The sequence below is a fragment of the Gorilla gorilla genome, chromosome 7, assembly GCF_029281585.2.
Source record: "Gorilla gorilla gorilla isolate KB3781 chromosome 7, NHGRI_mGorGor1-v2.1_pri, whole genome shotgun sequence".
Lineage (NCBI taxonomy): Eukaryota > Metazoa > Chordata > Mammalia > Primates > Hominidae > Gorilla > Gorilla gorilla.
Genome location: NC_073231.2, coordinates 66,093,585 through 66,118,000, shown reverse-complemented (window position 1 = coordinate 66,118,000; position 24,416 = coordinate 66,093,585). Strand labels below are relative to the sequence as shown.

General features: G+C 37.7%; 1 protein-coding gene across 1 annotated transcript in view; it reads left to right on the top strand.

Annotated features, from left to right (window-relative positions):
- The window catches only part of RP1 (RP1 axonemal microtubule associated), a 274,928-nt gene that overhangs the window by 52,563 nt on the left and 197,949 nt on the right, over nt 1-24,416 (top strand). Inside the window, exons 7-11 of the mRNA XM_055348747.2 lie at nt 4,382-4,460; nt 8,970-9,045; nt 9,929-10,005; nt 10,105-10,136; nt 10,313-10,442. Of these exons, the coding sequence (XP_055204722.2) occupies nt 4,382-4,460; nt 8,970-9,045; nt 9,929-10,005; nt 10,105-10,136; nt 10,313-10,442 (394 nt within the window). The remainder of the gene's footprint in view (nt 1-4,381; nt 4,461-8,969; nt 9,046-9,928; nt 10,006-10,104; nt 10,137-10,312; nt 10,443-24,416) is intronic.

Below are 24,416 nucleotides of genomic sequence, written 5' to 3'. Positions count from 1 at the left end.
CAGGAAACAACAGGTGCTGGAGAGGATGTGGAGAAATAGGAAGGCTTTTACACTGTTGGTGGGACTGTAAACTAGTTCAACCATTGTGGAAGACAGTGTGGCGATTCCTCAAGGATCTAGAACTAGAAATACCACTTGACCCAGCGATCCCATTACTGGGTATATACCCAAAGGATTATAAATCATGCTACTATAAAGACACGTGCACATGTATGTTTATTGTGTCACTATTCACAATAGCAAAGACTTGGAACCAACCCAAATGTCCATCAGTGATAGACTGGATCAAGAAAATATGGCACATATACACCATGGAATACTCTGCAGCCATAAAAAAGGATGAGTTCATGTTCTTTACAGGGACATGGATGAAGCTGGAAACCATCATTCTGAGCAAACTATCACAAGGACAGAAAACCAAACACCGCATGTTCTCACTCATAGATGGGAATTGAACAATGAGAACACTTGGACACAGGGTGGGGAACATCACACACAGGGGCCTGTGGTGGGGTGGGAGGGCAGGGGGAGGGATAGCATTAGGAGAAATACCTAATGTAAATGATGAGTTAATGGGTGCAGCAAACCAACATGGCACATGTATACCTATGTAACAAACTGGCACGTTTTGCACATGTACCCTAGAATTTAAAGTATAATAATAAAAATAAATAAATAAAAACAAAAAAAAGAGTGAGTTTTTAAATTTCCACATATATGTGAATATTTCAGTCATCTACTATTATTTTCTAGTTTTGTTCCACCATGATTGGAAAAGATACTTTATATTATTTTAATTTTCTTAAATTTATTAAGACTTGTTTGTGAACTAACTTGTGATCTCTCATGGATAATGTTCTGTGTTTTTTGGTGGTTCTGTATATGTCTGTTAGGACCAATTGGTTTATGGTGTTGGTCATGTCCACTTGCTTTATTGATCTTTTGTTTCATTTTTCTATCCATTATCGAAAGCGGGGCATTGAAATCTCCTATTATTGTGTTGCTGTCTATTTCTCCCTTCAATTTTGTAAAAGTTTGCTTTATATGTATGTGTATGTGTATATATATATATGAATACATACATATCACGTATACATACATATATAGGTTTACATATGTAAGTATGTCTACATATATACATATATATGTATGTATATGTATATATGTATACTCTGATATTAGATGCACATATATTTATCAATAATATATATGTTTATATATATTTATATATAAAACATTAAGTCCTGGTGAATTAACCATATTATCATTATATAGTACCTTTTTTTGTCTCTTGTGACAGTTTTGGAATTAAACTCTATTTTGTCTGATATAAACATGGCCACTGTCTCCCTCTTTAGGTTCCCATTTACATAGAATTTCTATCTTTTCACTTTCAACCTATGTATATACTGAGATGTATGTATTGTTCTTGGCTTACCGCAAGCCTCTGGATCCTAGGCTCAAACTTCATATTTTCATACGACTTCATGTTGCTATCTAGTGTCCTTTTATTTCAACTTGAAGGACTTCCTTAGCATTTCTTGTATTGTAGGTCTAGTGGTAATGAGCTTACTCAGTTTGTTTATTTGGGAAAGTCTTAATTTCTTCTCCACTTTTGACAGTTTTGCCTGATGTAGAATTTTTGGTTGAGAGGTTTTTTTCTTTTAATATTTTGAATGTATCATCCTGTTGCCCTTTAGCCTGCATGGTTTCTACTTAAATTTACTCATAATTTTATAGAATCTCCTTCATATATGATGAATTGCCTTTCTCTTGCTGCTTCCACGATTGTCTCTTTGAAAGTCACCAGTTTGATTATAATGTGTCTACGTATGGATTTCTTTTGGTTTATTTTAGTTTTGGCTCATTGAGCTTCTTGAATTTACATGTGCATTTCACTCCTCAGATTTTAGAAGTTTTTGGCCATTATTTTTTCAAAAAAGCTCTGTGCCCCTTTGTCTCTCTCTTTTCCTTTTTAAATTCCCGTAATGCATATGTTGGCCTGCTTGATGGTGTCTCATGAGTTTCTTATGCTTTCTTCACTTTTCTTGACCCTTTTATTTTGTTGTTCCTGTCTTGATGATTTCAGGTGAACTGCTTTCAAGAAAGCTGATTCTTCTGCTTTATTAAGTCTGAGGTTAAACCCCATTAGTGAATTTTTCAATTCACTAATTATATTAACAGCTTTAGAATTTCTGTTTTATTCTTTCTTATAGTTTCTATCTTTTTCATTGTATTCATGCCTGAATTTACTGATTTCATTTAGTTGGTCTCTCTGTATTCTTTTTCGCTCATTTAGTGTTTTAAGATAGTTGTTTTAAATTTCTTTCAGGAAGTTTAGAGATTTGTATTTCTTTAGGGTTATTTCATGGAACCATTCATTTCTTTGATTGGGCCATGTTTTCCTCTTCTTTGTAGGCTTTGTGATCTTTTATTGAGATTTGAACATTTAGAAATACAACCATACCTCACAGTCATTATGAGTCACATGCTTTACTAGGGGAAAACTTGCATTGATCAGCCCAGGTGGAGGTTTGGGACCTCTCAAACCTTTTCTGACAATGTGTCTTCCCTGGGCTTATGTATTTGATTTTAAGTATCTTAATTTCCTTAATTGCTTGCCCTTGTTTCTTATCCAGAGCCCACAATCTCCTGCTTGCCTTGTCTCTCTGCTGTACTGAAGAAGCTCTGTTGAAAAGACAGGCTGCCGGGCTGGCCTCTGTGTTTTAGCCTTCCAAACTATCTGCCATTTCTGCCATGGCTCCAAGTCAGGGGAGACAAAAACCAGTTTCTCAGGCAGCCTTCAGACAAGACAGAATGTTGGATGTATGGTCCACTCTTTCGTTTCTGTCCTGAGGGAGGTTCTGGACTGTGGGTGGTTTCCTTCCTGTTGCACTGCACTATGCCAGGTAGGGGTAGGGCATGGGCATGTAAAATGGCTTGAACTTTTCTGCCCTTTTTGGATGAAGTCCTTTCTTGGTTATGCATTGGCCTGGGTGCTGCATCTCTTAAGTGGTTTCTAAAGTTTTCAAAAAAGAGTATTCTAGTTCTTACATTATTGTTAACTTAGTGTCTCCGTGTGTTAATTGGAGCCTGGAGCTTCCTAATCTGCTATCTTCTTGACATCTCTCCCTTCTTTGTCGATGTTTAAATCTGTATGTATATTGTTAAATGTGGATAATTATATACAGCCAATTTTATTGTTGAATGCAGAAGCCAAATACATTGTTATTTTATTATTTCTAATATTAATATGCATGTAATATTTAACTTTTTCTTTTACTGAGTAAATTATAGACATTTTATCATATTATATTTATCTCAACTTTCCTTGATGACCCAACTAGTTCTTAATGAGTGTGTCAGCATATTTTCATTATATGTTTCTTCTCTTTTCCTTAGAGTCCTCTACATTGATTATTATAAATATCATAACTCATAATTTTCTTTTATTGCATAGAAAGTCCTGCTTTTCTAACTGTTCTGTTTGGTGGATAAAGGGATAACAATGTTATCCATTAATTTGTACCAGGCATGAACAGTATTTTTTTGTTAATGAATGCTAATGGTTTTGTTTCTCCTTATTTATATTCTTAACAGTGCGCTTACATAGAGACAAAGAGATTCAAAAGAAAATAGTCTTATTATGTGTCAGAGGAGCTGAGCTCTAATCCTGGATCTGTGCGTCAACTTTCTTATCTGTAGAAAGGATTTTTTTTTCACTTAGCGATTTTTGAGGATAAAATATGCATATGAAAATATTTTGAAACATAATACACTATACAAAGGTTATTTTTTGTTTTCTTATCATTTTTTAATGGATATGCTACATCATGTATTTTTCTTGGATTGAAACCTATAGCGTTATCTTTGATTTTATCGAAAGTATTCTGTGATTTTCACTTTTTGTCTATATTCTGAATATATAAACCATTGGAGCACAACTATGTCTCCTTTTAATTGTAAATTAATTTTTACAATCAATTTTTACTGGCTGGGTGCAGTGGCCCACGCCTGTAATCCCAGCACTTTGGAAGGTTGAGGCGGGTGGATTGCTTGAGCTCAGGAGTTTGAGACCAGCCTGGGCAACATAGCCAAACCTCATCTCTACGAAAAATACAAAAATTATCCTGGCATGGTGGCACATGCCTCTAATACCAGGTACTCAGGAGGCTGAAGTAGGAGGATCATTTGAGCCCGGGAGGCAGAGGTTGCAGTGAGACAAGATTGTGTCATTGCACTCCAGCCTGGGTGACAGAGGGAGATCCTGTCTCAAAACAACAACAACAACAACAACAACAAACACTGCATCTTAATTTATACTCTTGATATAAATCAGAGTTATAGTCTAGATCTAATTATACTTTTTGATTCGTTATAGACTGACACCTTTTTCCTGGAGGCTGTGCACCTTGGAGATTTGTGTAAGATTGTGATAGGCCATGATGGACTTGGCCCAGGTAAGGCTCTTCCACAGAGAGTTCATGAAGGTCTGATTCCATTCTATTTATGTGAAACTGTTCAAATCTAGAAAATACTGTGGAAAATTGGTAGAAAATGGATCTCTATGTTTTGACTATGTGAAATCAAAATATTGACTCCAAATACCCTTTAAAATTTAACTAGATGTATTTTTCTTCAAAATGACATAGGCTTGGCCAAGGAGATAATCTAGGATGGGCCTAAATACTAGAAAGAGTAATTTTAAAAAATAGAAGAGATTGGGGATTTATAGGTTGTGACATGTGACAGCATTCCAGCATGGTAGTGGTGGAGGCGGCAGTCATATCTCCTGGTGGTGATATTCCTTGAAGGCTACTGATTGTCCAACAGCGGCACGTTAAGGAGACTGTCCTGGCAGTGAGGTCTCAGCTGTTTTCTCCTGCCATTTTATTCATGCTTTTCCTCAGTCTTCTCATCAACTCTGTGAGATGACTCACATCTTCCCAATACATTTATTTTCTGCTACTATATAAAACAATTATAAGATAAACAAAATCCATTTAACAAAAGACAGACTACTAAAGGGCACATACCAAAAAAAAAAAGGAAAAAAAAACCCAAATGCATCAAACAAGGTGATAAACTTTCTTATTAAAAAGTGTCAAAGTATAATTTTCAAACTAAGAACAAGATTGTTACACAAATACAGAGTGGACAATGTGTTTAGGTAATTAATGAAGGAATTAGGAGGTTGACAAAGCTGGTTGAAAGGAGGTTACAAGAAACTAAAAAATATATACTTATAATCCATGAAAAAAAATTATGAATAAGATTAATAAAAATATGACCAATGTTCTATAGACAATACAAATATACTTTTGAGGTTGTCTTCTCTCTCGGACAAAATGTATCTATGTTTTGAACAGATGTAAATTATTTGCATATTATTTTTTGTCAGTTGATAGCTAATTTTACAGAGTCTAGGCCTGAATCCATAGTAAATATTAAGTCAAATAATGTTACACTCCCACAGTGAGTCAAATGATTCTCAGGCAAGCTTGTTAGTGTTCTACTACAATATTGAAAGGACTTGTGTCATCTTTTAGCCTTATTTCTGAGTTTCTGTTAATTTTTCTAAACAGAAATAAAGGCAATAATTTTCAACCTAAAAAATCCCTGTGTCCAATTATATGCTCTATGCAAGAGGCACTTGAAATAAATGACCCAGTAATATTAAACGTGAAAATTTAGGCAATGATATATCAGAAATATGTAAATAAAAGAAATAATCTTAGTTTTAACCTTATTATAAGATAAAGTAAAATTCAAGACAACAAGCATTAAAAGTTACAAGTTTTTTGATAAAGTTTATAATTCACGATGAGATTGTAAGAGTCATGAGCCTTTATTCCACAGATAATATTGCATATAAATAGATAAAGTAAAATACTCAGACATAGTCCGGAAGAAATGAAAAGAAGATAGGATAGGATTTTATCATATGTCTCAGATTTTGGTAGGTTAGTTGGATACGTCAGTTACTCTTCTCGGGTGTTTGTACTTTGTAGATAGGGAAGCACTTTCATTTCAAAACTTCATGAAACATTTTTATAATTTGACTCAGATATTAGGCCAAAAAGAAAATCTCAGTAAATTTCCCCAAACAAGCCACATTCTCTGACTACAATTTAGTAAAACAAAAATTTAATTAAAATGGTGAAAGTAAAAAAAAATTAGTCATTTAAGGTATTTCAGTCCTCTTCATGACTTTGGGCCAAAGCAAAAATCAGAACTATAAGTACAGTCTAACAGAATGTTATGATTGTGTTTTTTTCTGTCTCATTTTCTGCTGAGGTCTCAAAAGCCCAGAATAAAATACTAGAAGCAAGACCTCACCATCTGTCTTACTTAGTTTGAGGCTGCTATAACAAAATACCTTAGACTGGGCAATTTATAAAGAAGAAACATTTATTCTTACACTTCTGGAGGCTGAGAAGTCTATCAAAGTGCTGGCATTTGTTGTCTTGGGAGGGGCTTCTTGCTGTGTCCTCCCATGGTGGAAGGGCAAAAAGGCCTCGCTAGTTCCCTGAAGTCCTTTTATGAGGGCACTAATCCCACTCATGAGGGCTGAGCCCTCATGACTTAATCACATCCTAAAGGCTCCGTCTCTTAATGTTATCACATTGGGTCTTAGGTTCCAATAGATGAATTTTAGGGGGACAAGTATATTCAGACCCATCCCAGCACCGTCCTAAATGTAGGCACAAAGCTACATATTCAGGACTTATGAAGGAAGGGGCAGACAACAAGTTATGGGTTCACCACTGAGTATAAAAGCTACAAGTTTTCATTGCAGTAGATTGGCTGTTGATTTGATACCTATTCACCAACTGCCAGTAATAGGAGAGGGTAGTAGGGGTTTTTCCGTTGTGAAGAAACCACTTGAAGAACCTATGCCATCTAGAATTTGTTACATGACCCCCGCTTGAATAAAAATCTGCAGGCTTCCTAAGTGGCCTTTGGCCACAAAGAAAGGAAAGTCTGCAGAACAGTTGGAGTAGAATTGTAGGCAGATAATCTGAGAAGATAGTAAGATAAATGATTACTGCTTTAAATACCTACTCACCAACATACATATGTAAACAATGCCGGTTAATAAGACTTTTCTAGACTCTTACCCCTCCCTAATCCCTGCAGGAACAGCCTAGCTTTCTTTAGGAACCCATCTTTTCTAGTTTTCTAAATCCAGTTCTGGTTCTTTCTTATGGGAAAAACATGATAAAAATGTAGGCAATATATTTTTACATTAATAATTTAAAAACTAACTTACTAACTTACAAAGTATTGTTAAAATCAATGTATCATTACCTCTAAGAGTTTTCTTTACAGCCTCCTCAGTTCTTAAAACTCATTTTAGAATTCTGGTAACATTTTATTTTTCCTTAAAGGAGACAAGTAATTCTTTTTTGGGAGATAGCATTTAAAAATGAAATTAAATAACATTTTGGAGATTTTGTTCCTGGTGGAGAGAATAGCGTATGTAAGGGCATAAAATTATGTATGTGAATCATCTGTGGCAGTGGTTTTCAAAGTGTGGTTCGTGGGCCATTAGCATTGCTTACGAAAATTGTTAAAGATTCAATGCTTGGGGTCTTATCTAGGATGACTAGCCATACTGGTTTGCCTGTAGCTATTCTGGTTTACCTATGGCTGTCCCGGTTTTAGCACTGAAAATCCTGCATCCTGGGAAAACCCTCTGTCCCGGGCAAACTGGGGCATTTGATCACTGTAGGCTGCCTGTGCTGGGTCTACTGAATTAGAAACTGTGGAACTCAGTAGTCTGTGTTTTTGTAATCCCTCCTGGTGATGCAGATGCATGCTAAGTTTGGGAACCACTGATCTAGGGAACTGTGAAGAGTTTGGCACCACTCAATAACGGGAGTATGTGATGAGGGATGAAGCTGAAGAGTAAGCTGAAGCGTCTTTTATGCTGTGTTAAAAAGTTTTATCTGGCTGAGAACAGTGGCTTATGCCTATAATTCCAGCATGTTGCGAGGCTGAGGTGTGAGGATTGCTTGAGGCCAGGAGTTCAAGACCGGCCTGGGCAACATACAAGACCCCATCTCTACAAAAATATTTAAAAATTAGCTGAGCATGGTGGTACACACCTGGAGTCCCAGCTACTTGAGAGGCTGAGGCTGGAAGATTGCTTGAGTTCAGGAGTTCAAGGCTATGGTGAACTGTGATTGCACTACTGTACTCTAGCCTGGGTGACAGAGTGAGCCTCTGTCTCTAAACATATACAAATAAAAAATAAAAGAAAAAAATAAATTTTATCCTATAGCTGATGAGTATTAACTCACCAACTCAATAATTTTAATTAGAATAGAATATATTTTGAGCTGGACCTTTGCATAGACAAAACCACTATGACTAATTAAAATATTTTATGTGTAAGTAAAATTGATTTTAACTAACTCTAGTTTGCAAATTAATATGAAATTAAACATTTAAAAAGAAATTTCTACCTTCATGTATACCAGGTGAGTCTATGTGCTTGGACAGGATTTCCGAATGATTTTTCATTTTTAGTCTATCAAAACATATATATTTTATGCAGACTTTGTTTAAATTTGAACTTTAAAAACTTCCTGGAAATAGAAAGTGTTGGTAACTCATCGAGTATATATTCTTTGGAAGATGTTAGGTTCAGGATTATGAATGCAGTTTATGAAATTAAAAGCAGCTACAGAATTGTTCTATTTTCAATTGTTTGGAAAAGCCCACTGAAATAGACACAATAAGGCATGAAGCCTTAAAATAATGCTTTGCTTTTGTTATATGTGTAAGAAATACATTCCTTACAGTTTACTTCTGTTATATTTTGCTTTATTTGAAGTACTAAAGCTTTATATTGTACAAGACCTTTACGTATATTTGGAAGTTAGAACTTGTTTCTCAAAACTTGAAGTATTATTGGACCATATTTATTCATATCACATTTTCATTCTTTAATTTGTGTTTAGGAAATGGCTGGTTTCTTGATGATGTTGTTATCAAGGATCCCACAACAAATTACGAATATGCCTTCTTCTGTCACAGGTTTGTAGGTGTACTTTTACATTGAAAAAATCCATTTCATGTTAGTTCCAAGTTTGTGCATTGAGAACTGGGTAACTTATTTAGTTGTTCCTAGTCACTGAGTCTTTGTTGGGTAACTTTTGTGAACATTAATTTTAGTGGCTCTTTATGTTATTGAGAAAGACATTTATTATGTTTATCATCATTCGTAATGATAGAAATTTAATATTTAATGGTAAAATAAGATAGATTCTTAAAAATATTTCTTCTCTGTACATACCAGAAAGAAAAATGAAAGTCTCTGACAAGAAAACATATTCCCTTTGGACTAGGTCCCAAATTAGGTTAAAAAATAATAAATATACACAGTGTTTCATGTAGCTTTTTATACAGAGATGATAGTGCTTACTTACTATCAACAGACCTTGATTTTTGAGTTATTTTCCCAGCAGTGGTGATAGATTTGCTTTCGTGATAGATTTGCTTTTTTTTTTTCTTTGACACTTTCCTGCCTCTTTTCCTGTGGAACCCATAATAACCATTTATGAAATAACTGATTAGAGTTTGAACTATAGTTAGTGGCCAAAGGACAGGATAAATTGATCCAGTGAATATAACATCTATGACTTTGACAGTTAGCAGGCTGATTGAGTAACTCACCTGTGTATTAGGCAAAAACATATTTTAGCCTTACCAGATAGTAACTGCTGCTTCTACCTCCCTTGCACTCTTAGAGTCATTTTAGGATTTTCTTTTCCATTCTGTACTGCTCTGCCTTTGAGAGCCAGATAGCCACGTCTTTTCCCTTTCCTGCTATCTTGTATTTCTGACTTGGGAAGATAATTGCCAATGGTTAATGTAAATATAAAGTCTGAAAATAATGAATACACTTTTCTTTTCACAGGTGGCTAGATCAGGGGGAAGATGATTGTAAAATTGTCAGAGAACTGTATGCCAGGGATAACAGTATCTTCTCTGCGAGTAGGTATCATGTATACACATTTCCTGGAAAACTGTTTTATGATGACTGGAGAAAGCATGACACTTCTGAAATTAATGGCCCTCTCTTCATCTTCTCAGGGCAGAAACTGGAACTTAAGAGAAAAGAAACAGTAAGATTTTTTTTGGGCTTTAGATTATCTCATATAAACAATGTTCAAATGACTATTTGATGTGTTAAAACAAAACAGCCTATAGAGTTTAGTAAGTGCTGTTTCTTAGCAATTTCTTCTCTTTGTTTCTTCTCATACTGGTGTTTTTGTTTGTTTTGTTTTGTTTTTCTTTTTAGTGGACTGCAGAAAGCTGGAAGTTTACAAAAGGAAATACTCTTCAGTTCTATAACAAGCTGACTGGAGGGTTTGTCCGTTTGCATCCAGATGGCACAGTTGACGCCATTGGAGAGAAGACAGACAAATATGGTAAAACCATCGTACAAAGCTTGTGGTGCTGGACAGGTCTGGGAGTTAAAGGAAGGTAGATTTCTAGACACAGTTTAATTTATAGTTTTGTTCTTTTTACAGATGGCTTTACACAAGTGTTAGGCCATTTAAATAATTTACTATCTGTATTAATAAAAATGATAAATAGATGACAGGCTTTAAATCTGGGCACTGTGAAAAATATATATATTTGGTATTAATTAATTGAAGAATAAAATGTAGGCAGTTATCAAAACACCATGTTAAATAATTTGAGGGCCAGAGAAAATAACTAAAATATTATTCTGAATTTCAGACATTCATAATCTAATGAAGAAGACAAATACAACAATTCTAATAATTATTATTTGTAGCTAGTGTCATAATAAATGTACAAAGGAAAAACAAGGCAAGGAAAAACTAGATTTGGTGTGTAATATCTGCATGTCATGAAGCTGTAACCATGAGAATTAACAAAAGAGTAAACTGATGATGGTAGATGTTTGACTATAAACCCAAACCTCCAACTCTTTTTGAATCTGGATCTTCATTATTTAAACAATATTTGCCTGCAACACCTATGAATTTAACTGTACTTTACTATGCTGGAAACAGTGCTGTTCAGTCTCGAGGATGTGCTGGAGTTACCAACCTACCGCATGTCTCAAAATGTAACCCCTTCTGCCTCGTATTTGAGATCCTAGGGAACAACCAGTTTTCTCCTGTATGAAAATAAGTGTCTGGGCCGGGCGTGGTGGCTCACGCCTGTAATCTCAGCACTTTGGGAGGCCGAGGTGGGCGGATCATGAGGTCAGGAGATCGAGACCATCCTGGCTAACATGGTGAAACCCCATCTCTACTAAAAATACAAAAAATTAGCCGGGCGTGGTGGTGGGTGCCTGTAATCCCAGCTACTGTAGAGGCTGAGGCAGGAGAATGGTGTGAACCCGGGAGGCGGAGCTTGCAGTGAGCCGAGATAGAGCCACTGCACACCAGCCTGGGAGACAGAGCGAGACTCTGTCTCGGACAAAAAAAAAAAAAAAAAAGAAAAGAAGTGTCTGTCTAAAAATACTTCCTAGGAGCTTCTCTTTCCAAAATTATTCTTTAGACATTTTCCTTACCTGGGCAAAAATTGGTTCCCACTTGAGATTACTTATCCACTTAAATCAGTCAAAGTGGCCCTTCATCCTATTCCCTGGGTTCTCTGCTGCCACTGTTGTTATTCTTTTTCTTTATTAGTATCCTGTATTTGCAGATGTGGCCACAAAAATATCTCCCATTGTTAAATCAGAAACAGTGAAGGATCTAAATTGTACCCTACCTGTAGGAAACACGAGCCCACTGGGTCAGAGACCAAGACCATTTATTTCTCACATCAAGTACACCAGCTAGAGCAGCTTCTTGTGTTGGGTTCCCTGAACTCCAGTCCTGCAGTATCATGATGTGAGGTCCCAATGGTACCAGCACACGCACTCAGGTACATTAAAAGAGAGAAATTTGCAAATTAGGAAACTATGATCTTATATTTTCTATTTTTATTTTTTGATTTGTGTGTGTGTTTGTGTGTGTGTGTGTGTGTATATATGTATATATATGTATATTATTTAATCAACTTTTAAGTTCCAGGGTACATGTGCAGGTTTGTTACACAGGTAAACGTGTGCCATGGCAGTTTGCTGTACAGATCAACCCTTCACCTAGGCATTAAGCCCAGCATCCTCTAGCTATTCTTCCTGATGCTCTCCCTCCCCTGGACCCCCAACAGGTCCCAGTGTGTGTTGTTTCCCCCCGACCCCCTGATGTGTCCATGTGTTCTCATCATTCAGCTCCCACTTATAAGTGAGAACATGCAGTGTTTGGTTTTCTGTTCCTGGATTAGTTTGCTGAGGGTAACAGCTTCTAGCTCCATCCCTGTCCCTGCAAAAGACATGATCTCATTTCTTTTTATGGCTGCATAGTATTCCATGGTGGTTAGGTACCACATTTTCTTTATCCAGTCTGTCATTGATGGGCATTTGGGTTGATTCCATGTCTTTGCTATTGTGAATAGTGCTGCAGTGAACGTACGCAGGCATGTATCTTTATAATAGTATGATTTATATTACTTTGGGTATATACCCAGTAATGGGATTGCTGGGCCAAATGGTGTTTCTGCTTCTAGATCTTTGAGGAATTACCACACTGCCTTCCATAATGGTTGAACTAACTTACATTCCCACCAACAGTGTAAAAGCATGCCTTTTTCTCTGCAACCTCACCAGCATCTGTTGTTTCTTGTCCTTTTTTCCTCTTTTTTTTAAATTAAAAATTTTTTTTTTTTTACTTTAAGTTCTGGGATACATGTGCAGAATGTGCAGGTTTGTTACATAGGTATACGTGTGCCTTGGTGGTTTGCTGCACCTATCAACCCGTCACCTAGGTTATTAGTGGGAATGTAAATTAGTTCAACCATTGTGGAAATCAGTGTGGTGATTCCTCAAGGATCTAGAATCAGAAATACCATTTTACCTTGCAATCCCATTACCGAGTATATACCCACAGGAATATAAATCATTCTATTATAAAGATACATGCACACGTATGTTTATTGCAGCACTATTCACAGTAGCAAAGACATTGACTTTTTAATAATCTCCATTCTGACTGATGTGAGATGGTATCTCATTGTGGTTTTGATTTACATTTCTTTAATTTACATTTCTCTAATGGGCTTTTTTTTTTTTCTTGTAAATTTGTTGAAGTTCCTTGTAGACTCTGAATATTAGACCTTTGTCAGATGGATAGTTTGCAAAATTTTTCTCCCATTCTCTAGGCTTTCTGTTCATGCTGATGATAGTTTCTTTTACTGTGCAGAAGCTCTTTAGTTTAATTAGATCCCATTTGTCAATTTTTTCTTTTGTTGAAATTGCTTTTGGTGTAATTTTGTTGCCATTGCTTTTGCCCCACCTGTGTCCTGAATGGTATTGCCTAGATTTTCTTCTAGGGTTTTTATTGTTTGGGGGTTTACATTTAAGTCTTTAATCCATCTTGAGTTAATTTGTGTATAAGGTGTAACGAAGGGGTCCAGTTTCCGTTTTCTGCATATGGCTAGTCAGTTTTCCCAACACCATGTGTTAAATAGGGAGTCCTTTTCCTATTGCTTGTTTTTGTCAGGTTTGTCAAAGATCAGATGGCTGTAGATATGTGGCATTATTTCTGAGGCCTCTGTTCTGTTCCATTGGTCTATATATATCTGTTTTGGTAACAGTACCATGCTGTTTTGGTTACTGTAGCCTTATAGCATAGTTTGAAGTTAGGTAGCATGATGACTCCAGCTTTGTTCTTTTTGTTTAGAATTGTCTTTGCTATATGGGCTCATCTTTGGTTCCATATGAATTTTAACATAGCTTTTTTTCTAATTCCATGAAGAATGTCAATGGTGATTTAATGGTAATGGCACTGGCTCTATAAATTACTTTGGGCAGTGTGGCCATTTTCACGATATTGATTCTTCCTCTCTGTGAGCATGGACTGTTTCTCTATTTGTTTGTGTCCTCTCTGATTTCCTTGAGCAGCGGTTTGCAGTTCTCCTTGAAGAGATCTTTCACTTTCCTTGTTAGCTCTATTCCTAGGTAGTTTATTCTCCTTGTAGCAATCGTGAATGGGAGTTCATTCATGATTTGGCTCTCTGTGTGCTTGTTATTGGTATATATGAATGCTTATGATATTTGCACATTGATTTTGTATCCTGAGACTAAAGTTGCTTACTAGTTTAAGAAGCTTTTGGGTTGAGACAATGGGATTTTCTAGATATAGGATTATGTCATCTGCAAACAAAGATAATTTGACTTCCTCTCTTCCTATTTGCATACACTTTATTTCTTCCTCTTGCCTGTTAGCCCAGGCCAGGACTTCCAATAATAAGTTGAATAGGAGTTGTAAGAGAGGGCATCCTTATCTTGTGCCTGCTTTCAAAGGGAATGCTTCCAGCTTTTGCCCATTCAGTATGATAGCGGCTGTGGGTTTGTCATATATGGCTCTTATTATTTTGAGGTATGTTCCTTCAATACCTAGTTGCTTGAGCGTTTTTTTTTTTTAACATGAAGGGATGTTGAATTTTACCAAAGGTCTTTTCTGTGTCTATTGAGATAATCGTGTGGTTTTTGTCTTTAGTTCTGTTTATGTGATGAATTACATTTATTGATTTGTGTATGTTGAATCAACCTTGCATCCCAGGGACGAAGCCAACTTGATCGTGATGGATAAGCTTTTTGATGTGCTGTTGTATCTGTTTGCCAGGATTTTATTGACGATTTTTGCATCTATGTTCATCAGGGATATTGGCCTGAAGTTTTCTTTTTTTGTTGTATCTCTGCCAGGTTCTGGTATCAGAATGATGCTGGCCTCATAAAATGAGTTAGGGAGGAGTCCCTGCTTTTCAGTTGTTTGGAATAGTTTCAGTACACATGGTACCAGGTCCTCTTTGAACTTCTGGTAGAATTCAGCTGTAAATCTGTCTGGTAGTAGGCTTTTTTGGTTGGTAGGCTATTCATTACTGCCTCAATTTCAGAACTCCTTATTGATCTATTTTGGGATTCAGTTTCTTCTTGGTTCAGTCTTGGGGGAGTGTGTGCATCCAGGAATTTATCCATTTCTTCTAGATTTTCTAGTTTGTGTACATAGAGGTGTTTATAGTATTATCTGATGGCTGTTTGTATTTCTTTTTTTTTATTATACTTTAAGTTTTAGAGTACATGTGCACATTGTGCAGGTTAGTTACATATGTATACATGAGCCATGCTGGTGCACTGCACCCACTAACTCATCATCTAGCATTAGGTATATCTCCCGATGCTATCCCTCCCCCCTACCCCCACCCCACAACAGTCCCCAGAGTGTGATATTCCCCTTCCTGTGTCCATGTGATCTCATTGTTCAATTCCCACCTATGAGTGAGAATATGCGGTGTTTGGTTTTTTGTTCTTGCGATAGTTTACTGAGAATGATGATTTCCAGTTTCATCCATGTCCCTACAAAGGACATGAACTCATCATTTTTTATGGCTGCATAGTATTCCATGGTGTATATGTGCCACATTTTCTTAATCCAGTCTGTCATTGATGGACATTTGGGTTGGTTCCAAGTCTTTGCTATTGTGAATAATGCCGCAATAAACATACATGTGCATGTGTCTTTATAGCAGCATGATTCATAGTCCTTTGGGTATATACCCAGTAATGGGATGGCTGGGTCAAATGGTATTTCTAGTTCTAGATCCCTGAGGAATCGCCACACTGACTTCCACAATGGTTGAACTAGTTTACAGTCCCACCAACAGTGGAAAAGTGTTTCTATTTCTCCACATCCTCTGCAGCACCTGTTGTTTCCTGACATTTTAATGATTGCCATTCTAACTGGTGTGAGATGGTACCTCATTGTGGTTTTGATTTGCATTTCTCTGATGGCCAGTGATGATGAGCATTTTTTCATGTGTTTTTTGGCTGCATAAATGTCTTCTTTTGAGAAGTATCTGTTCATGTCCTTCGCCCACTTTTTGATGGGGTTGTTTGTTTTTTTCTTGTAAATTTGTTTGAGTTCATTGTAGATTCTGGGTATTAGCCCTTTGTCAGATGAGTAGGTTGCGAAAATTTTCTCCCATTTTGTAGGTTGCCTGTTCACTCTGATGGTAGTTTCTTTTGCTGTGCAGAAGCTCTTTAGTTTAATTAGATCCCATTTGTCAATTTTGTCTTTTGTTGCCATTTCTTTTGGTGTTTTAGACATGAAGTCCTTGCCTATGCCTATGTCCTGAATGCTAATGCCTAGGTTTTCTTCTAGGGTTTTTATGGTTTTAGGTCTAATGTTTAAGTCTTTAATCCATCTTGAATTAATTTTTGTATAAGGTGTAAGGAAGGGATCCAGTTTCAGCTTTCTACATATGGTTAGCCAGTTTTCCCAGCACCATTTATTAAATAGGGAATCCTTTCCCCATTGCTTGTTTTTGTCAGGTTTGTCAAAGATCAGATAGTTGTAGATATGTGGCATCATTTCTGAGGGCTCTGTTCTGTTCCATTGATCTATATCTCTGTTTTGGTACCAGTACCATGCTGTTTTGGTTACTGCAGCCTTGTAGTACAGTTTGAAGTCAGGTAGTGTGATGCCTCCAGCTTTGTTCTTTTGGCTTAGGATTGACTTGGCGATGCGGGCTCTTTTTTGGTTCCATATGAACTTTAAAGTAGTTTTTTCCAATTCTGTGAAGAAGGTCCTTGGTAGCTTGATGGGGATGGCATTGAATCTGTAAATTACCTTGGGCAGTATGGCCATTTCCATGATATTGATTCTTCCTACCCATGAGCATGGAATGTTCTTCCATTTGTTTGTATCCTCTTTTATTTCATTGAGCAGTGGTTTGTAGTTCTCCTTGAAGAGGTCCTTCACATCCCTTGTAATTTGGATTCCTAGGTATTTTATTCTCTTTGAAGCAATTGTGAATGGGAGTTCACTCATGATTTGGCTCTCTGTTTGTCTGTTTTTGGTGTATAAGAATGCTTGTGATTTTTGTACATTGATTTTGTATCCTGAGACTTTGCTGAAGTTGCTTATCAGCTTAAGGAGATTTTGGCTGAGACAGTGGGGTTTTCTAGATATACAATCATGTCGTCTGCCATCAGGGACAATTTGACTTCCTCTTTTCCTAATTCAGTATCCTTTATTTCCTTCTCCTGCTTAATCGCCCTGGCCAGAACTTCCAACACTACGTTGAATAGGAGTGGTGAGAGAGGGCATCCCTGTCTTCTGCCCGTTTTCAAAGGGAATGCTTCCAGTTTTTGACCATTCAGTATGATATTGGCTGTGGGTTTGTCATAGATAGCTCTTATTATTTTGAAATATGTCCCATCAATACCTAATTTATTGAGAGTTTTTAGCATGAAGGGTTGTTGAATTTTGTCAAAGGCTTTTTCTGCATCTATTGAGATAATCATGTGGTTTTTGTCTTTGGCTCTGTTTATATGCTGGATTACATTTATTGATTTGCATATTTTGAACCAGCCTTGCATCCCAGGGATGAAGCCCACTTGATCATGGTGGATAAGCTTTTTGATGTGCTGCTGGATTCAGTTTGCCAGTATTTTATTGAGGATTTTTGCATCAATGTTCATCAAGGATATTGGTCTAAAATTCTCTTTTTTGGTTGTGTCTCTGCCCGGCTTTGGTATCAGGATGATGCTGGCCTCATAAAATGAGTTAGGGAGGATTCTCTCTTTTTCTATTGATTGGAATAGTTTCAGAAGGAATGGTACCAGTTCCTCCTTGTACCTCTGGTAGAATTCAGCTTTGAATCTATCTGGTCCTGGACTCTTTTTGGTTGGTAAGCTATTGATTATTGCCACAATTTCAGATCCTGTTATTGGTCTATTCAGAGATTCAACTTCTTCCTGGTTTAGTCTTGGGAGAGTGTATGTGTCGAGGAATTTATCCATTTCTTCTAGATTTTGTAGTTTATTTGCATAGAGGTGTTTGTAGTATTCTCTGATGGTAGTTTGTATTTCTGTGGGATCGGTGGTGATATCCCCTTTATCATTTTTTATTGCATCTATTTGATTCTTCTCTCTTTTTTTCTTTATTAGTCTTGTTAGCGGTCTATCAATTTTGTTGATCCTTTCAAAAAACCAGCTCCTGGATTCATTAATTTTTTGAAGGGTTTTTTGTGTCTCTATTTCCTTCAGTTCTGCTCTGATTTTAGTTATTTCTTGCCTTCTGCTAGCTTTTGAATGTGTTTGCTCTTGCTTTTCTAGTTCTTTTAATTGTGATGTTAGGGTGTCAATTTTGGATCTTTCCTTCTTTCTCTTGTGGGCATTTAGTGCTATAAATTTCCCTCTACACACTGCTTTGAATGTGTCCCAGAGATTCTGGTATGTTGTGTCTTTGTTCTCGTTGGTTTCAAAGAACATCTTTATTTCTGCCTTCATTTCGTTATGTACCCAGTAGTCATTCAGGAGCAGGTTGTTCAGTTTCCATGTAGTTGAGTGGTTTTGAGTGAGATTCTTAATCCTGAGTTCTAGTTTGATTGCACTGTGGTCTGAGAGATAGTTTGTTATAATTTCTGTTCTTTTACATTTGCTGAGGCGACCTTTACTTCCAACTATGTGGTCAATTTTGGAATAGGTGTGGTGTGGTGCTGAAAAAAATGTATATTCTGTTGATTTGGGGTGGAGAGTTCTGTAGATATCTATTAGGTCCACTTGGTGCAGAGCTGAGTTCAATTCCTGGGTATCCTTGTTGACTTTCTGTCTCGTTGATCTGTCTAATGTTGACAGCGGGGTGTTAAAATCTCCCATTATTAATGTGTGGGAGTCTAAGTCTCTTTGTAGGTCACTCAGGACTTGCTTTATGAATCTTGGTGCTCCTGTATTGGGTGCATATATATTTAGGATAGTTAGCTCCTCTTGTTGAGTTGATCCCTTTACCATTATGTAATGGCCTTCTTTGTCTCTTTTGATCTTTGTTGGTTTAAAGTCTGTTTTATCGGAGACTAGGATTGCAACCCCTGCCTTTTTTTGTTTTCCATTGGCTTGGTAGATCTTCCTCCATCCTTTTATTTTGAGCCTATGTGTGTCTCTGCACGTGAGATGGGTTTCCTGAATACAGCACAGTGATGGGTCTTGACTCTTTATCCAATTTGCCAGTCTGTGTCTTTTAATTGGAGCATTTAGTCCATTTACATTTAAAGTTAATATTTTTATGCATGAATTTGATCCTGTCATTATGATGTTAGCTGGTTATTTTGCTCGTTAGTTGATGCAGTTTCTTCCTAGTCTCGATGGTCTTTACATTTTGGCATGATTTTGCAGCAGCTGGTACTGGTTGTTCCTTTCCATGTCTAGTGCTTCCTTCAGGAGCTCTTGTAAGGTGGGCCTGGTGGTGACAAAATCTCTCAGCATTTGCTTGTCTGTAAAGTATTTTATTTCTCCTTCACTTATGAAGCTTAGTTTGGCTGGATATGAAATTCTGGGTTGAAAATTCTTTTCTTTAAGAATGTTGAATATTGGCCCCCACTCTCTTCTGGCTTGTAGGGTTTCTGCTGAGAGATCAGTTGTTAGTCTGATGGGTTTCCCTTTGAGGGTAACCCGACCTTTCTCTCTGGCTGCCCTTAACATTTTTTCCTTCATTTCAACTTTGGTGAATCTGACAATTATGTGTCTTGGAGTTGCTCTTCTCGAGGAGTATCTTTGTGGCATTCTCTGTATTTCCTGAATCTGAATGTTGGCCTGCCTTGCTAGATTGGGGAAGTTCTCCTGGATGATATCCTGCAGAGTGTTTTCCAATTTGGTTCCATTCTCCCCATCACTTTCAGGTACACCAATCAGACATAGATTTGGTCTTTTCACATAGTCCCATATTTCTTGGAGGCTTTGCTCATTTCTTTTTATTCTTTTTTCTCTAAACTTCCCTTCTCACTTCATTTCATTCATTTCATCTTCCATCGCTGATACCCTTTCTTCCAGTTGATTGCATGGTCTCCTGAGCCTTCTGCATTCTTCACATAGTTCTCGAGCCTTGGATTTCAGCTCCATCAGCTCCTTTAAGCACTTCTCTGTATTGGTTATTCTAGTTATACATTCTTCTAAATTTTTTTCAAAGTTTTCAACTTCTTCGCCATTGGTTTGAATGTCCTGCTGTAGCTCGGAGTAGTTTGATCGTCTGAAGCCTTCTTCTCTCAGCTCGTCAAAGTCATTCTCCATCCAGCTTTGTTCCGTTGCTGGTGAGGAACTGCGTTCCTTTGGAGGAGGAGAGGCGCTCTTCTTTTTAGAATTTCCAGTTTTTCTGTTCTGTTTTTTCCCCATCTTTGTGGTTTTATCTACTTTTGGTCTTTGATGATGGTGATGTACAGATGGGTTTTTGGTGTGGATGTCCTTTCTGTTTGTTAGTTTTCCTTCTAACAGAGAAGACCCTCAGCTGCAGGTCGGTTGGAGTACCCTGCTGTGTGAGGTGTCAGTGTGCCCCTGCTGGGGGGTGCCTCCCAGTTAGGCTGTTCTGGGGTCAGGGGTCAGGGACCCACTTCAGGAGGCAGTCTGCCCGTTCTCAGATCTCCAGCTGCGTGCTGGGAGAACCACTGCTCTTTTCAAAGCTGTCAGACAGGGACATTTAAGTCTGCAGAGGTTACTGCTGTGTTTGTGTTTGTCTGGGCCCTGCCCCCAGAGGTGGAGCCTACAGAGGCAGGCAGGCCTCCTTGAGCTGTGGTGGGCTCCACCCAGTTCAAGCTTCCCGGCTACTTTGTTTACCTAATCAAGCCTGGGCAATGGTGGGCGCCCCTCCCTCAGCCTCGCTGCCACCTTCCAGTTTGATCTCAGACTGCTGTGCTAGCAATCAGCGAGACTCCGTGGGCGTAGGACCCTCCGAGCCAGGTGCGGGATATAATCTCGTGGTCCACCGTTTTTTAAGCCCGTGGGAAAAGTGCAGTATTCAGGTGGGAGTGACCTGATTTTCCAGGTGCCATCCGTCACCCCTTTCTTTGACTCAGAAAGGGAAGTCCCTGACCCCTTGCACTTCCCAAGTGAGGCAATGCCTCGCCCTGCTTCGGCTCGCACACGGTGCGTGCACCCACTGACCTGCGCCCACTGACCTGCGCCCACTGTCTGGCACTCCCTAGTGAGATGAACCCAGTACCTCAGATGGAAATGCAGAAATCACCCGTCTTCTGCGTCGCTCACGCTGGGAGCTGTAGACAGGAGCTGTTCCTATTCGGCCATCTTGGCTCCTCAGCTGTTTGTATTTCTTTGGGGTCAGTGGTGATATTTCCTTTATCATTTCTGTTTGTGTCCATTTGACTCTTTTTTCTTCTTTATCCATCTAACTAGTGGCCTATTTTACTTTTCTATTTTTTAAGTTTTGAGGTACATGTGCAGGATGTGCAGGTACATATACACCATGGAATACTATGCAGCCATAAAAGGGAAGAAGCTCATGCCCTTTGCAGGGACATGGATGAAGCTGGAAGCCAATATTCTCAGCAAACTAACACAGGAACAGAAAACCAAACATCCCATGTTCTCACTTATAAGTGGGAGCTGAACATGAGAACACATGGACACAGGGAGGGGAACAACACTTACTGCGGCTTGTTGTGGGAGGGCAGAGGTGGGACAGCATTAGGGAAAATAGCTATGCATGCTGGGCTTAATACCTGGGTGATGGGTTGATAGGTGCAGCAATCTGTCTATTTTATTAATTTTTTTCAAAAAACCAGCTCCTGGATTTGTTGATTTTTTGAAGGGTTTTTTATGTCTCTGTCTCCTTCAGTTCAGCTCTGATATTTGTTATTTCTTGTCTTCTACTAGCTTTGGAGTTTATTTGCTCTTGGTTCTCTAGTTCCTTTAGTTGTGATGCTAGGTTGTTGATTTGAGGTCTAACTTTTTGATGAGGGCATTTAGTGCTATAAATTTCCCTCTTAATACTGCTTTAGCTGTGTCCCAGAGTTCTGGTATGTTGTCTCTTTGTTCTCATTTGTTTCAAAGAATTTCTTGATTTCTGCCTTAATTTCATTATTTACCCAGGATTCATTCAGGAGCAGGTCGTTCAATTTCCATGTAGTTGTGTGGTTTTGAATGAATTTCTTAATTTTGAGTTCTAATTTGATTGCACTGTGATCTGAGAGACTGTTATGATTTCAGTTCTTTTGCATTTACTGAGGAGTGGAAACTCTGATCTTATATAGGGCTGTCCATCCTTCCTTCTAGAGAATGAGCCAGAGAATGAATTTGAACACAGCACAAATTCATAAACTTTCTTAAAACATGATGAGATTTTTTTTTCTTTTAGCTCATCAGCTATCCTTAGTGTTAGTGTATTTCATGTGTGGCCCAAGACAATTCTTCCAATGCGGCCTGGGGAAGCCAAAAGGCTGGACACCCCTCTTCTTGGTTTTATGACTAATTGAATGCAGCTGATGCAACACTTGAACTTCTAAGGTCTGCATCTTCTATCCTTACTTCACGAATTAATCCTTCTTGGAACCCAGCCCTCAGGTGGAAAGGAAACCAGGCAGCCATGCAGAGAGGTCCTTCAGGAAAGAACTGGCCCTGACAGCCCCAGCTGAATCTCCAACCAGCAGCCATCACCAACTGCTAGCATGTGAGCCTCTCTGTAGATCAAACTAACTGGTAGATGATGCAAATAGAAAAACTTTTTACCCTTCAGTGTTTCTAGCATCTTAATATGCTAGTCTTGCCATATACAAAGCAGAATGAGAAGTTCTAAAAAGGGCAGGTGGAGGATAATATGAGTAATTTTCCTCGATGTAACTGACATTTTTGCAACAGGAGGTCTTTTATGTGTGATAATTATTTGCAGGATTATTTCCTAATGTTATGCTCAGTGTCCCATAAATTCACACTAACGAATCAGTTTTCACATGCCTGGAAAGTGTTTTGATGAACAATGCTGACCTGTAGACATCTTTTCAAGAAAATATTTCAAGACTATCTCCTTGAGACATTTTGACTTACAATTTGCACTCCAGAAAAAATGTTTTTTTTTTTTTTTTGCCACCATGAACCAATATTTCTATTTAGTTATTCAGCTGCTTGTGAATTTAGTTTTTTCCATACTTAGAGAGTTAGAGTACCCATTTCTCTGAGTTCTGCTGAACCACTTCTAGGCAATACTATGCCTAAAAGCAGACACACAGCACGAGAAGTTCTTTGAAATGCCACAGGGAACTTCATTTTATGATAAACTCTTTAGGTACTAGAAACAATACTGTAACAACATTGACAATGGCAGTCACAAAGAAGTGTTGTCTCTATTGTGGGATCTTATCACTAAAAGGAAGGACCAGACAACGAAAGCTATTCAGTTTTTAACACTGAACCCTTGATGGCTACTTTTATGTCAGGGCCAGTTTCACAAACTTTTCATCCCTTGACATTTCAAAATATTTACTATAAAATACAGATTCATATAGTTTTTTTCATTTTATAATAGACTTTCAAGAGAAAAAAATTATAATCTGGATTTGGATATAATTGATTCATGCTACTAAAAGGTTTTTAAATATTTACAATATATTACACAACTGGAAGTTTTCCTCTGTCCTAGATTATCTCCGTATTGATTTATGTAAATAATTTTACCAGGTTTTGAGTGTGGATTTTTTCCTTTTTGTTTTTGGAGTGTTTATTCATGCCATGTCAGACTATAACACATGGAAAAGATAATTGCATTTTTCTTTTTTTATTATTAAAAAGAGTCTTTTGTATTACTCAATTCCTAGAAAGAATCAGGAAAGTAAAAGTCTAAAAAGCAGTGGTTTGAAGAAAAACAGGAAGCCTGCAACAGAGCGTTTTGTATAGGTGAATGAAGATTATTAGTTAAGCTGTGGATGCCTGCTTTTTCTGCCCTAGTAGTCACAGACAGAGTGGACATGCCTCCGCATAATCCTATTTTTTTAAAAAATATTTTTTATTATACTTTAACTTCTGGGATACATGTGCAGAAAGTGCAGGTTTGTTACATAGGTATACACATGCCATAGTGGTTTGCTGCACCCAACAACCCATCATCTACATTAGGTATTTCTCCTAATGCTATCCCTCCCCTAGTCCCCCAACCCCTGACAGGCCCCGGTTTGTGATGTTCCCCTCCCTATGTCCATGTGTTCTCATTGTTCAACTCCCACTTATGAGTGAAAACATGCGGTGTTTGGTTTTCTCTTCTTGTGTTACTTTGCTGAGAATGATGGTTTCCAGTTTCATCCATGTCCCTGCAAAGGACATGAGCTCATCCTTTTTTATGGCTGCATAATATTCCATGGTGTATATACGCCACATTTTCTTTATCAAGTCTATCATTGATGGGCATTTGTGTCGGTTCCAAGACTTTGCTATTGTGAACAGTGCTGCAATAAACATATGTGTGCATGTGTCTTTATAGCAGAATGACTTATAATCCTTTGGGTATATACCCAGGAATGGGATTTGCTGGGTCAAATGGTATTTC